This window comes from Amphiura filiformis, chromosome 17, assembly GCF_039555335.1.
Source record: "Amphiura filiformis chromosome 17, Afil_fr2py, whole genome shotgun sequence".
Taxonomy (NCBI): domain Eukaryota; kingdom Metazoa; phylum Echinodermata; class Ophiuroidea; order Amphilepidida; family Amphiuridae; genus Amphiura; species Amphiura filiformis.
This window is the reverse complement of record NC_092644.1, coordinates 33913455-33927654: the sequence shown is the minus strand read 5'-3', so window position 1 is coordinate 33927654 and position 14200 is coordinate 33913455. Positions and strand designations below refer to the sequence as shown.

General features: G+C 37.5%; 1 protein-coding gene across 1 annotated transcript in view; it reads right to left on the bottom strand.

Moving 5' to 3' along the window:
• Positions 1-13846, bottom strand: part of LOC140137672 (ras-related C3 botulinum toxin substrate 1-like) — a 46110-nt gene extending 32264 nt beyond the window's left edge. The window contains exon 1 of the mRNA XM_072159424.1: positions 13466-13846. Coding sequence (XP_072015525.1) covers positions 13466-13503 — 38 coding nt within the window. The 5' untranslated portion in view covers positions 13504-13846. The remainder of the gene's footprint in view (positions 1-13465) is intronic.
• Between the last annotated feature and the right edge of the window lie 354 nt (positions 13847-14200).

The following is a 14200-nucleotide window of genomic DNA, read 5'->3' as shown; positions in this document are numbered from 1 at the left end:
CACTTGCACTATATACTTAAACACTATCACTCATCCTCACTGAGTGAACACTTGGTCAGTGCACTTTGATCCACAATACAGTGAGTCATCTCATCATAATACACACCCAGAGCGTTCTATCAATCCAGGCTTTGAGAAAGAGAGGGGTAAAATTGAATTCTGTGAATGATGATTACAATCTGGAGGTGCTATCATCAGAAATGTCCGAAATGGGATATATTATTAATCAAAATATTCTACTGATTGTATACTGTGCATAGTATTCTTCTGCAAATTGCTGCATGTGTGCCTTGGGTATTTAAACCGAGCATGTTAAAACTGTATAAAATAGTTGCTGTAAAATTTCAATTTTTGCACTGTTAATTTTTTGTGCCTTGCCAGACGCCAGTATTGAACTGCTTCACTTGTTTTTAAATTTGCGATTCTTAAACTTCGTTACATTGACCTATCCTGTTGTTACTTTTGTAGTAGCTGCTCGGAATGCTAAAATAATATTGTAGCGCAACAATTTCAAATTTTACATGCAGTGTGTGGAAAAGAAATGTGTTGCTATTTTTGCGGTACTTGCAAACTGTGACGTAGCCAGGGGCAAAGGGGGAATCTTGCCTCCTGTCTTCTTGCCCCCTCCCCCCTGTGGGATGCTGCAACCCTGATATCTATATGTGACACGATCAAGGGAAATGAGTCGGATGTCGCTAATATTGATTTTGAGATATTGGCAAAGAAAGTGTTAAAATTCTTTTGTTTTATATTGTTTTCAGCGATTGATAAATTGACGTAACTTCACAAAGAAAAGTCGTATCAACATGGGGTTTTTTGTTTTTGAAAGCTCTAAATATCCTCTTTAGAAACATGTGTAAAATCCATTTTCGACCAGGGCCGACATGCGACTCATTCCCCTTGATCATGTCACATATGATATTTAGGGTTTTTGTACTTTTTAGCCCATTTTCGTCAAAGTTTTCCCCCTTGAAACTTGAAAGTTGCCTTGCCCCGGGAGTTTCAAAATGTGGATGGCCAAAAATTGACTTACATACAAAAGTGAATTTTAGGCCCTCTAGAGTCAACTACATGCAATGGGTTCTTTTTTTTAATCATTTTTAATGCCAAAAACATTTGCCCATGCCCCCTATTCACCTTGTCATAATAAAAATAAAGAAAATTTCACTATTTCATGCAAATTTTAGTAAATTGTCATATTTTTGCCCCATCAATGCCTCCAATGCAAACAAATCATTTTATACCATTACCAAATAATTCAATGAGTTCATTTCATATATTTTAGGACTTCACCATTGTTTTTATACTCAACAAAATGTGGTGGCACAGCTGTTTACACTTGCGCATATTGAATGCAACATGCGTGTGATTACCATAATTCATGATAAATGATGCGTGCTACATTTGTACATTGTACATGTGCGCTACATGGTACGGCACACTAAAAAGAATGCTACAATTTACTTCATTGTACCATACATGTAATTGGTACATTGCTAATCACCGTCACAAAGCTGGAGCTATCATCATGGTTACTGATTGAGGACGAAAAAAATTATGTCAAAGTTGTTGGATTATAGACTGATTTTACACTCCTTCCTTTTTCATTTTGTATGAACTTGAAAAACACTCATGATCTGGGAAGGGAATGTATTGCCCTGCACCAAAAGCAGGATGCCCTCATCACCTGTGTATGTGTCAAGGCATTAGCCAAAGGGGTGTCTTTAGGGTGCCCAAAATGGTCAAAAAATAAAATAATTTATTCTACAAAATCAGGGTGTCCACTTCCTATACACTTCATTATAAAAATCAGAATTTTAGGGTGTCCAAATTGAAAAGGGTGTCCAAATGACACCTGGACACCCCTCTGCTATGTGTGCACAGTGCACTACATACCACAATTTTAAAAACACCAAATCTTACAGTGCAAGTGATCAGCATGATGGGAAAATTCTATAGAATTAAGACCCAGGTGCAATGCCACAATGTCTAGTGCAGGGCAATACATTCAAAAATAGTGTAAACACATTGCTATGGTAATTAATCCTGATCACTGCTTCGAGGGCACATTTTGGTCAAACTGGATGCAAAATGAGGTCCATGTCCTGGGTCCAGGCCTCCAAAATCAGTGCATGATCAGTGGGATCTGGAGCTGCCGCCATTGCTTTTCAATTTCATATTAGCCCGGATAGAAACATGGAAAATCAAATAGGCCTACATAACTACATTAAAAATATTTCAAAAAGTTTCATTTTCAGGAGTAAAAAAAAAAATGCAAAAAAGAAAAGAAAAGAAGAACAAAGTAATTTTGTGGAACTTTTTTGAGAGACTTTTAATTATTTTGTTACAATTAAAGGCATCTGACCAGTGACCACACCCTGCTGATATTTTGCATGGGACCACAGACCTTCAGGAAAACCCCAGACTACATGTAGAGCTCAACTCTACAATTTCCCCCAACTTTTCATGCCAATATATTTAAAAGGCCACATAAAATGTAAAAATTGTTTCATGTCCACATGTTTTTGGGAAAGTGTGGGAGGGGGAGTGATGTGGTTTTTGGAGGGGGCAATATTGACATAGCAGTTTCTACGTAAAATTAACATCGCTTGCAGTATTCCGCAAATTTGAGGAAAACAATTAGGCCCTATTTTATTAGATAAATGAGGGATAGACCCAGAGTGCCACAAAAACATGAGAAAGTGTTTAATGCTGACTGACAAACGTCTTAAATTTGTCAATGTTTAAAACATATTAAAAACTTAAATTTAACATGAAAATTGACAAATCAAAAAATTTCAACTGATCCCAGAAAGTGTGGAGAGAGGCAAACATGAAACTAATAATTTTTTTATGTGGCCTATTAAAGCTATAACAATATTGTTATGATTTTGACTGGAATAAAGTTGAGTGGCAACCCTTCCAATGACCTTTACATTTGTCCAAACATTTGTTCCAGAGTAAACCACTTCCCTATTTTATAATACCACTGAGTGGCCTGAGATGACCTCCAGCTTTCATTGATCCAAATCACAATGCTTGGCTGAATTCAACGCTTTGAACTCCTTTTTTGTTTGGATTTTTAAGGGTGAATTTTACACCTGGTGAACCTCTAGAGTCACTAGGAACCAAAATACTCTCATCCCCACTGGCACAGTTCCTTAATCTTCATTTGATATTAATCATTTCAAAATCTGACCTCAATTTGTAGAGAATGAGTTTTTGTACCCATAACATATTTTAAAGGTTTTATCTGTGTCCACAGACTCCATACACACATTGGGGTTAACATGATTATAGAACTTTGCCCTGTGAATGAGCATGTTTGAGATCCTAGTGAGTTGTGCGCTAGTTTCTCAAAACTCGTACCGTACTTTGTACAACAGTAGTAGAAGCACAGCTTCTAATTTATAGGCCACTAGGTTTGCCCAACAAATGGCAGACTTGTTTCTTTATTTACTTTTATTTACCTAGCCGGGACACCGGCTAGGTCTTGAAATGCTACCGGATCTTTCTTTACCTAGCCGGGACACCGGCTAGGTCTTGTGATGCTATCGGATCTTTCTTACCTAGCCGGGACACCGGCTAGGTCTTGGGATGCTATCGGATCTTTCTTCTTCTGGCAACACGTGACATTTTGCGTGACTTGCCACGTTTCGCCCCAGCTCTGTTATGCTTTAACTGATTTTGACCATACTTGGTCACAAACACCACTGACCATGTCCCCACATGTGACATGACATTGGACTCCATTTGACCTTTGACCTGCTCACAATGGCAAAATGCAATTTTACTCTAAAATGCTTCTTCTGCCACAAATTAAATAGTACGATGATGTCACTTACACATATGCATCGGCTATATCCAGTGCCTATAAATTATTCACAGAATTTGGGTCAAAGGTCATTAAGGGGGTCATTTCCGGTCTGAAAGCTAAAAATATTTAAAAATCACTGTTTTTACAAATTACATATCAGAGTGTTGTCATTAGCACACATGCATTGCTACCAACCAGGGTCTTTGGGGTGTCTACAGTTTCGGGGTCAAAGGTCATTAAGGGGTCGCCCGTCAAAAACCAAAAATCATCAAATATGTTCATTTTTTAAATCTCAAAACGTAACCAAACCAGAGTGACATAAACTTCATATATGCATTAGTGTTACCCGATGTATGCACGGTATTTTTATTTTTTGGTCAAAGGTCATTTAGACGTCATTTCGGTTTTAAGCTAAATAACTTTAAGAATTTTTATCTCCATAACTAAGCACAGTTGATTTTTTAAATTTAAACTGTAACAATGCATTTTCTCGGTGTATATAAGGTTTTTTTTATATTGGGGTCAAAGGTCATTAAGGAGGTCAAAACGTCAAATTTGCAAAAAAAGTTTAAAATTACGGAAAAGTAGCTGTATATCAGCCTATGGAAGACGGATAAAGCCCTACATGCTACAGTGAAGCTCCATTAACGGTGTTAGATGTCCACAATAGCAGGTCAAAGGTCAAACTTAAAGTTAAGACTGGCATTTCCGGCCCGGCTAGGTCCAGATCTGTAACCAGATCTAGTTACCTAGCCGGGACACCGGCTAGGTCTTGTGATGCTATCGGATCTTTCTTCTTTCTTCTTCTTTCTTCTTCTTCTGGCAACAAATTTCAAAATGCTTCTTCTCTTACATGTTACATCCTACAATGACGTCACTTGCCCATATGCATCGGCTATATCCAGTGTCTATATGGTGTTCACAGATTTGGGGTCAAAAGGTCATTAAGGGGTCATTTCGTATAAAACCAAATATGTTCAAAATGCTTCTTCTTCCACAAATTACATGTGATGGTAACATGCTTAGGACATGTGATTTGACTTTGAACGATGTCTATAGGGTGTTCACAGATAAGGGGTCAAAGGTCATTAAAGGGTCATTTCGGTCTGAAAGCTAAAAATATTCAAAAAATCACCGTTTTTACAAAATACATAGCAGAGTGTTGTCATTAGCACACATGCATTGCTACTAACCAGGGTCTTTGGGGTGTCTACAGTTTTGGGGTCAAAGGTCATTAAGGGGTCACTTCGGTCAAAAACCAAAAATCGTCAAATATGTTCATTTTTTAAATCTCAAAACGTAACCAGACCAGAGTGACATAAACTTCATATATGCATTAGTGTTACTCGATGTATGCACGGTATTTTTGTTATTTTGGTCAAAGGTCATTTAGACGTCATTGCCGGTTTGAAGCTAAATAACTTCAAGAATTTTTATCTCCCTAACTAAGCAGAGTAGATTTTTTTTATTTAAACTGTAACAATGCATTTTCTCGGTGTATATGAGGTTTTTTTTATATTGGGGTCAAAGGTCATTAAGAAGGTCAAAACATCAAATTTGCAAACAAATGTTTAAAATTACGGAAAAGTAGCTGTATCTCAGCCTATGGAAGACGGATAAAGCCCCTACATGCTAAAGTGATGCACCATTAATGGTCTGAGATGTCCATAATAGCCGGTCAAACGTCAAACTTTAAGACTGGCATTTCCGCCCCTGACTAGGTCCAGATCTGTAGCCAGATCTAGTTCTTTCTTCTTCTTTCTTCTTCTTCTGGCAACAAATTTCAAAATGCTTCTTCTCTTACATGTTACATCCTACAATGACGTCACTTGCACATATGCATCGGCTATATCCAGTGTATATAGGGTGTTCACAGATTTGGGGTCAAAGGTCATTAAGGGGTCATTTCCGGTATAAAACCAAATATCTTCAAAATGCTTCTGCTTCCACAAATTACATGTGATGGTAACATGCTTAGGACATGTGACTTGACTTTGGTCGGTGTCTATAGGGTGTTCACAGATAAGGGGTCAAAGGTCATTAAAGGGGTCATTTCCGGTCTGAAAGCTAAAAATATTCAAAAAATCACCGTTTTTACAAAATACATAGCAGAGTGTTGTCATTAGCACACATGCATTGCTACTAACCAGGGTCTTTGGGGTGTCCACAGTTTTGGGGTCAAAGGTCATTAAGGGGTCACTTCCGATAAAAAAACAAAAATCGTCAAATATGTTCATTTTTTTTTATCTCAAAACGTAACCAGACCAGAGTGACATAAACTTCATATATGCATTAGTGTTATTCGATGTATGCACGCTTTTTTTTTATTATTTTGTTCAAAGGTCATTTAGGCGTCATTTCGGTTTGAAGCTAAATAACTTCAAGAATTTTTATCTCCATAACTAAGCATAGTAGATTTTTTTTATTTAAACTGTAACAATGCATTTTCTAAGTGTATATGAGGTTTTTTTTATATTGGGGTCAAAGGTCATTAAGGAGGTCAAAACGTCAAATTTGCAAAAAAAAAATTTTAAAATTACGGAAAAGTAGCTGTATCTCAGCCTATGGATGACGGATAAAGCCCCTACATGCTACAGTGATGTACCATTAATGGTGTGAGATGTCCATAATAGCCGGTAAACAAACTTTAATTTAAGACTGGCATTTCCGGCCCCGACTAGGTCCAGATCTGTAGCCAGATCTAGTTCTTACAAGCCGACGACGGATGTCGGCTTGTTCTGTCTCTTCTCAATTCTTTCTTTCTTCTTTCTTCTTCTGGCAACCGCAATCAACTGCATGTAGCTCCATAGCGGATTGACAGATTTCAACCAAAGTTGACCCAAATGACCATTGGGCTAGGCCAAACCTTCCATTTGACTTTGACCTCGCCGTGACCTTTGACCTAGCTATAATGGTCAAAAATGAAATTTCACAAAAAATGCTACTCCTTCCACAAATTTTATGCGATGAGGACATGGTTATATCATGTGACTCGACTTTAGTCGGTGTCTATAGGGTGTGCTCAGATAAGGGGTCAAAGGTCATTAAGGGGTCATTTCTGGTCAAAGTCTAAAAAATATTCAAAAATTCACTGTCTTTACAAATTACATAGCAGAGAGTCGCCATTAGCACACATGCATTGCTACTAGCCAGGGTCTTTAGGATGCCTACAGTTTCGGGGTCAAAGGTCATTAAGGGGTTACTTCCGGTCAAAAACCAAAATTATCAAAAATGTTCAAAACATTTTTATCTCAAAATGTAAACAGACCAGAATAATATAACCAACATACATGAATTAGTGTTCCCTGATGTATGCATGGTATTTTTATTTTGGGTCAAAGGTCATTAAGGGGTCACTTCCTGTTTTTAGCTGAATAACTTCAAGAATTTTTATCTCAAGAACTGAACATGTTAGAATTTTTAATTAAAATTGGAACAATGCATTTTGTCGGTGTACATAAGGGTTTTTTTTTTTTTTTTCAAAGGTCATTAAGGGGGTCAAAAGGTCAATCAAACATTTTCAAAAAATCAAAATCCATGTATAAGTTCGATTAAGCTGAAATTCACCAGGAATATTTCTTATGACATCCTAAGCACAATGCAAGAGCAGTTGACCCCATCCGTAACCCAGGGGTCAAGTTATAGGGTCAAATTGCGGCTTGTATTCAGCGTCTGTTGACTCTAGTTCTTTCTTTCTTCTTTCTGGCAACAAATTTCAAAATGCTTCTTTTCTTACATGTTACATCGTACAATGACGTCACTTGCACATATGCATTGTCTATATCCAGTGTCTATAGGGTGTTCACAGATTTGGGGTCAAAGGTCATTAGGGGTCATTTCGGTATAAAACCAAATATCTTCAAAATGCTTCTTCTTCCACAAATTACATGTGATGGTGACATGCTTAGGTCATGTGACTTGACTTTGGTTGGTGTCTATAGGGTGTTCACATATAAGGGGTCAAAGGTCATTAAGGGGTCATTTCCGGTCAGAATGCTAAAATATTCAAAAAATCACTGTCTTTACAAATTACATAGCAGAGTGTTGTCATTAGCACACATGCATTGCTACTAACCAGGGTCTTAAGGGTGTCTACAGTTTTGGGGTCAAAGGTCATTAAGGGTCGCCGGTCAAAAACCAAAAATCATCAAATATGTTCATTTTTTTATATCTCAAAAGCGTGACCAGACCAGAGTGATATAAACTTCATATATGCATTAGTGTTACCCGATGTATGCACGATATTTATATTTTTTTGGTCAAAGGTCATTTAGACGTCATTTCCAGTTTTAAGCTAAATAACTTCAAGAATTTTTATCTCCATAACTAAGCATAGTAGATTTTTTTAATTTAAACTGTAACAATGCATTTTCTCGGTGTATATAAGGTTTTTTTTATTGGGGTCAAAGGTCATTAAGGAGGTCAAAACGTCAAATTTGCAAAAAAAAATGTTTAAAATTACGGAAAAGTAGCTGTATCTCAGCCTGTGGAAGACGGATAAAGCCCCTACATGCTACAGTGATGCACCATTATGTGAGATGTCCATAATAGCCGGTCAAAGGTCAAACTTTAAGTTAAGACTGGCATTTCCGGCCCCGGCTAGGTCCAGATCTGTAACCAGATCTAGTTCTTTCTTCTTCTGGCAACATTTTTCAAAATGCTTCTTCACCTACATGTTACATCCTACAATGACGTCACTTGCACATATGCATCGCCTATATTCAGTGTCTATATGGTGTTCACAGATTTGGGGTCAAAGGTCATTAAGGGGTCATTTCCGGTATAAAACCAAATATCTTCAAAATGCTTCTTCTTCCACAAATTACATGTGATGGTGACATGCTTAGGTCATGTGACTTGACTTTAGACGGTGTCTATAGGGTGTTCACAGATAAGGGGTCAAAGGTCATTAAAGGGGTCATTTCCGGTCTGAAAGCTAAAAATATTCAAAAAATCACTGTTTTTACAAATTACATAGCAGAGTATTGTCATTAGCACACATGCATTGCTACTAACCAGGGTCTTTGGGGTGTCAACAGTTTTGGGGTCAAAGGTCATTAAGGGGTCGCTTCCGGTCAAAAACCAAAAATCATCAAATATGTTCATTTATTTTTATCTCAAAACGTAACCAGACCAGAGTGACATTAACTTCATATATGCATAGGTGTTACTCGATGTATGCACGGTATTTTTATTATTTAGGTCAAAGGTCATTTAGACGTCATTTCCGGTTTGAAGCTAAATAACTTCAAGAATTTTTATCTCCATAACTAAGCATAGTAATTTTTTTAATTTTAAACTGTAACAATGCATTTTCTCGGTCTATATCAGGTTCTTTTTTATATTGGGATCAAAGGTCATTAAGGAGGTCAAAACGTCAAATTTGCAAAAAATGTTTAAAATTACGGAAAAGTAGCTGTATCTCAGCATATGGAAGACGGGTAAAGCCCCTACATGCTACAGTGATGCACCATTAATGGTGTGAGATGTCCATAATAGCCGGTCAAAGGTCAAACTTTAAGTTAAGACTGGCATTTCCGGCCCCGGCTAGGTCCAGATCTGTAACCAGATCTAGTTACACTTGAAAGGTTGTACCGTATTTCAAAAAGGTGAAACATGGAAGTTAGTTTGAGGCAATGAAAAAAAATGTTTTACGGGCCCGACCGACCCAGATGTAGCCATTTAAAGTGAATTGATTTTGACTTAAATTTTATGGGAAAAAAAGTTCTCAGAAAGTTTTCAAAATATGTAATGTTGTAATCTGATTTTTCAACTTTTCACTGTGAGTCATTTTGTCTCTTCCAGAAAAAAAACACCTAACATAAAAAAAAACCCAGACCAATCGACTCTACTTGATAAGGCTGTCTTGGGGGGGATTTTTGCCTAAGCCCAATGGTACACATGTATGTAAGTAGCCCTCCTGAGCTATCCAAGCTTTGAGAAACCGGGTTATTTAACCCAACCTGCCCCATCACAATACAGGATGTTTGCAGCTAGGGCGTGTCTCATAAAAAATATTCACAGTAATGTGGTAAAAACCAGCTCTAAAATTGCAAGGGAAGAAGGGTCAATCCATGCCAAATCAAGGAGGGCTCCCACCTAGATATTTTTTACTCAAATGTTGTACAGTGTAGAAATATTAAAAACCTTATTGATTTTCTGTGGCGTGGCGCCCATTTCAAGTTGGGAGTACTGGGGTCTAAATTTAGACCCAAAAACTGCCCTTGAAGTAAATTTCATCTTTGGGAGCCTGTACATGTACCTTCCTTATAAAGAGAGAGAGAGGTCTGAAACCTTGTATACGCACTTATTACATACCGTACCTAATTTGTCAAAAAGTAAAAAAAAAACAATGTTTGTAATTGGTTGTACGTCATGTCACGGGGCCATTAAATATGCGAAAAAGTTTTGAATGTTTTATAAACTGGCATGACATGGATGACTGAGATGAGTTGAAAGAATGATGATCACTTTCCATACTTGAAGAGTACTTGAGTAGATTGGGAACAATCTCATGAGTAGATCCAGTCAATAAGTTGAGAGGTACTTGAAACCCGTGGTCAGTGCACAGGAGATGTGTAGGCCAGTGTTCAGTGCTATTAGGTCTACTATACCCACAGTTACAGTCTTGTCCAAGTAGTAGGATAAGAAAATACAAAATCCAAGCAAAACATGGAAAATTGGGTCTCGATCTGCTAATTCCATACATAATGGTGATCCATGTATGTAACCAAGACACCAGAAAAAATGTTAAATTCAAAAATACATCAAAACAGGAAAATTTAACATGAAAAGTAGAGAGCCTGTGAAAAGCTGCCACTAGGCGCTGCAACTGGCAACTCTACTCTGTCTGTTGGCATCATGGGGCCCAAAGTCAATGTGGCCCACCTTCAAAATTGATAAAACATCACTTTAAAGGGGTACTACACCCCTCGATAAATTTGTGTCTATTTTTCATTTTTCTCAAAAACTAATAACACAGTGGTAACAAAACTTATGTATATTATAGGGGCAAGGAATACAATTACTACACTGGAATTTCAGTGACCCAAGACAAGCGGTTTGTTATTTATGATAAGAAATAAGGTACCGCTAGCATGTACCTCGTTTCCTATCATATATACTGAACCGCTTGTCTTGAGTCACTGAAATGTCAGTGTAGTAATTGGATTCCTTGCCCCAAAAATATGTATAACTTTTGTTACCAGTGTGTTATTATTTTTTGAGAAAAATGCAAAAATAGTCACAAATTAGGGGTGTAGTACCCCCTTAATAACACTAGGTCCAGTCTTATTACAACATTGCCAAGCCCCAGTAATTTTATACATGTACATGTAGGTTGCCTTCATATAAATCGACATGCCCAAAATTGACTACATTTTATTGTGATCATCACATGTACCGGTACTGCAAAGATGCCGAATTCGGAAGGCTTGAAAGCCCAAATAGGCACCAATATTAAAAATTAAAAATAGGGACAATCCTATTAAATAGGGACAGCTGTACACTCACAATGTAGCTCTGGAACAGGTTTAAGGCTGGGATATTCGGGCGGGCTCTCAGATGCCCGAGCGCTACTCCCAAAGGCTAGAATTTCTGATGCATGTTACCCGAAGGTCTCTCTGGTACTTTCTACTAACTTAAGAATATCAATATTCTATTGCACTATTCTTTAAAATTATAAAATTTCGACATAATACGTATAAATTATTGAATAAGATACAACTTTTGGTCTACATGTAGGAACAAATCTGAGCTACAAGTGTAAACCAGACACTTACAAATTGTAAATTTATAGGTTTACGGTACAAAATGTAGTTCCCAAAAATATTAAAACTTGTTTTTCTAAATTTCCTACACCCCCCCCCTTAAAATGCCCATTTTGGACTTAAAATGCCTTATCACCAAAAAGTGGGTCTTTTGTCAATTATCTCCCACTCTTGGAACTGTACAATGTTGTTACCACTCTTTGTAGATTGTAGGTGACATTCAGTATTCAATATGCACGATTTGATAGATGCTGATCATTTTCATAAAATTTGTGATCAGATCGTGTTTGCTGCAGTTTATACATGTATACGCACTATAACAACGCATTTGATTGGTCGAGAGCCGGCATAACAAGGACTAAGGTAGGATTTGGTATTCAAAAACCTGGGTGTGTAAATTAAAGATTTGTGTACAAAGTGTATCATGTAATGTACGTATAAAAGTACATGTAGGCCATGTGGGCAAAAGCTGGATGTGTTACAATACAAGTCGTATAAAACCAGTACGGACTGATTGGTGAATTCACAGATACCGCATCTCTGAATATTCCATTTTCATCCCAGGGCAAGAAAAGCAACAGGCGGGCAAAGTTGGTATATTTTTTTTCCAGCCTTAGATTGTACAAGTAAGAAAATTTCTACAGTTGGAAAAAAAAATCGCTGTTGCGATTTTTTTTAATTATTTTTTTTTTAACGCAATGGTGATTTTTTTTCCAACGGTAGAAAGTTTCTATACACTCTAAGGCAAAACACAAAATATCATACCAACTTTGCCCACCTTTTGTTTTTCTTGCCCTGGAATGAATTCTTCAAGTTTATCTGTTTATTCGCAAATGCAGTCATCTGTGCACCAATCAGTCCCTACACTTCCTACATGTACACAGCTGGCTGCGAGTCACAACTTATTCTCACAACACATGATCTCGCCAAGAACTTTGATGAGAAGAAAACAACAGATATGGCCATCCTTGATTTTTCTAAGGCTTTTGATGTTATCCTGCACCAACGGCTGCTTCTAAAGTTAGATTATTAGGGACGCACCATTAGACTTCAAGGGGGGGTGGTGGAAGTTGGGGTCGGGGTAAGATTTTTTTTTTCGCCGCCTTTGGCAAAGGAATTTTGCAAAAGATAATAAATCATTCCCCTTTGTTTTGGGCACTTCAGTTCAGGCTCAGATATGGGGAGATGATTTAGCTTTAGGGGTTCATTCATATATTTTCGTGTCTAAACGATTGTTTATGCCCGTTCATACATAATGCGTGCTGTCATTTTCCTCCACAACTAAAAAATCCCGTCATTTTAGACTAAAAAGGACCAATTCCCTATCTTTTTTTTAAAGATTTCCATCGCTTATTGTTTCAAGAAAACATTTACTTGCTCAGTCCACTCCACTGGCACCGTGTTTGGACGCGCGCGAACATCGTCATCGCGTACATCATTCGCGCTTTGTGTAAATAGCTCGCGAGCATACGCGAGTATATCTTACTCGCGAGCGTCTATCGGTTCTAGCGCGGCTTGTTTACGACCGGAAAGTTATGCCCGCCTATCGACCAATCACGCATGCTGTTATTATAGCGCGTGCCGTATGTATGAACAGGCTATGCAGTAAACCTTTGACGATGCGTATTGTAAGGATCGTCAGATATTTACTGCGTTACGCACTTGTCTCTGAATGATTGGCTGCAGAGGCGATCTGTTGTTGCCGAGTGGAAATTTATGAATGAACTGTGCGCCGTACGCGTTGTTAGCGCCGAAATTTGCAACATCACGGTAGTCGCGCTCGTCAAGGTTTGCTGTCGAGCTGTCCTTGGTGACCTTGATCAATTGCACTTCATTTAATTTAAAGAGTTATCCTACATTGAAATTTACAGGCACTTACCCATCTCCTACTACCACACATTTGATGGACTGCATCATGTGTCCTCCTAAATGAGACTTTCGTCTTTATCTTGTTTAGATGTACGTGAGTAATGTCAAATTTATGGCTTGGTTGAACACGTACAATGTGATACACAGTAAATTAACACACTGAATCACACATGCATCCACATCCGAGAAATTGATGATGGATTTTAAATGTCCCGTCTTAATTTTCCTGAGTGATGATATGGCTGTTAAAGTACATCATAATATCCGTAGAAGACGTACTTAATTTCCCCAAGTTTTTTCTTTGGTTCATTTCAACGAGGTGAGATAAAATAAATTATTTATGATTGTCAACAAACGCCAGGAATTCGGAGCACAAGCATCATCATTGGTGAAAAAGATGAACAAGAGTGAGGCATATCGACAGAGGGCGGTATTTACATCACTGTATAGACTTGTACGCAGTCTCGACTTGTCGGAATGATTTGTTTAGGAGTCGGTCACATAAAAACGTGATTTTTTTAAAATTATATTTCAATGTTTATCATTTTTATTCATTTCAACAAACAAATTAACATTAAGATAATGATAATCAACCAAAATAATTTTATCGCTATTGATTAAAAAATTAGCGTCACAGTGAGCTCCATATGGTCGCATGTCATGAACTGGTCATCTTTTGTGTAACATAAATGTAAAATGAGAAAAAAATCACCAATTTTGATTCACTTAAAAACAACTTTTACTG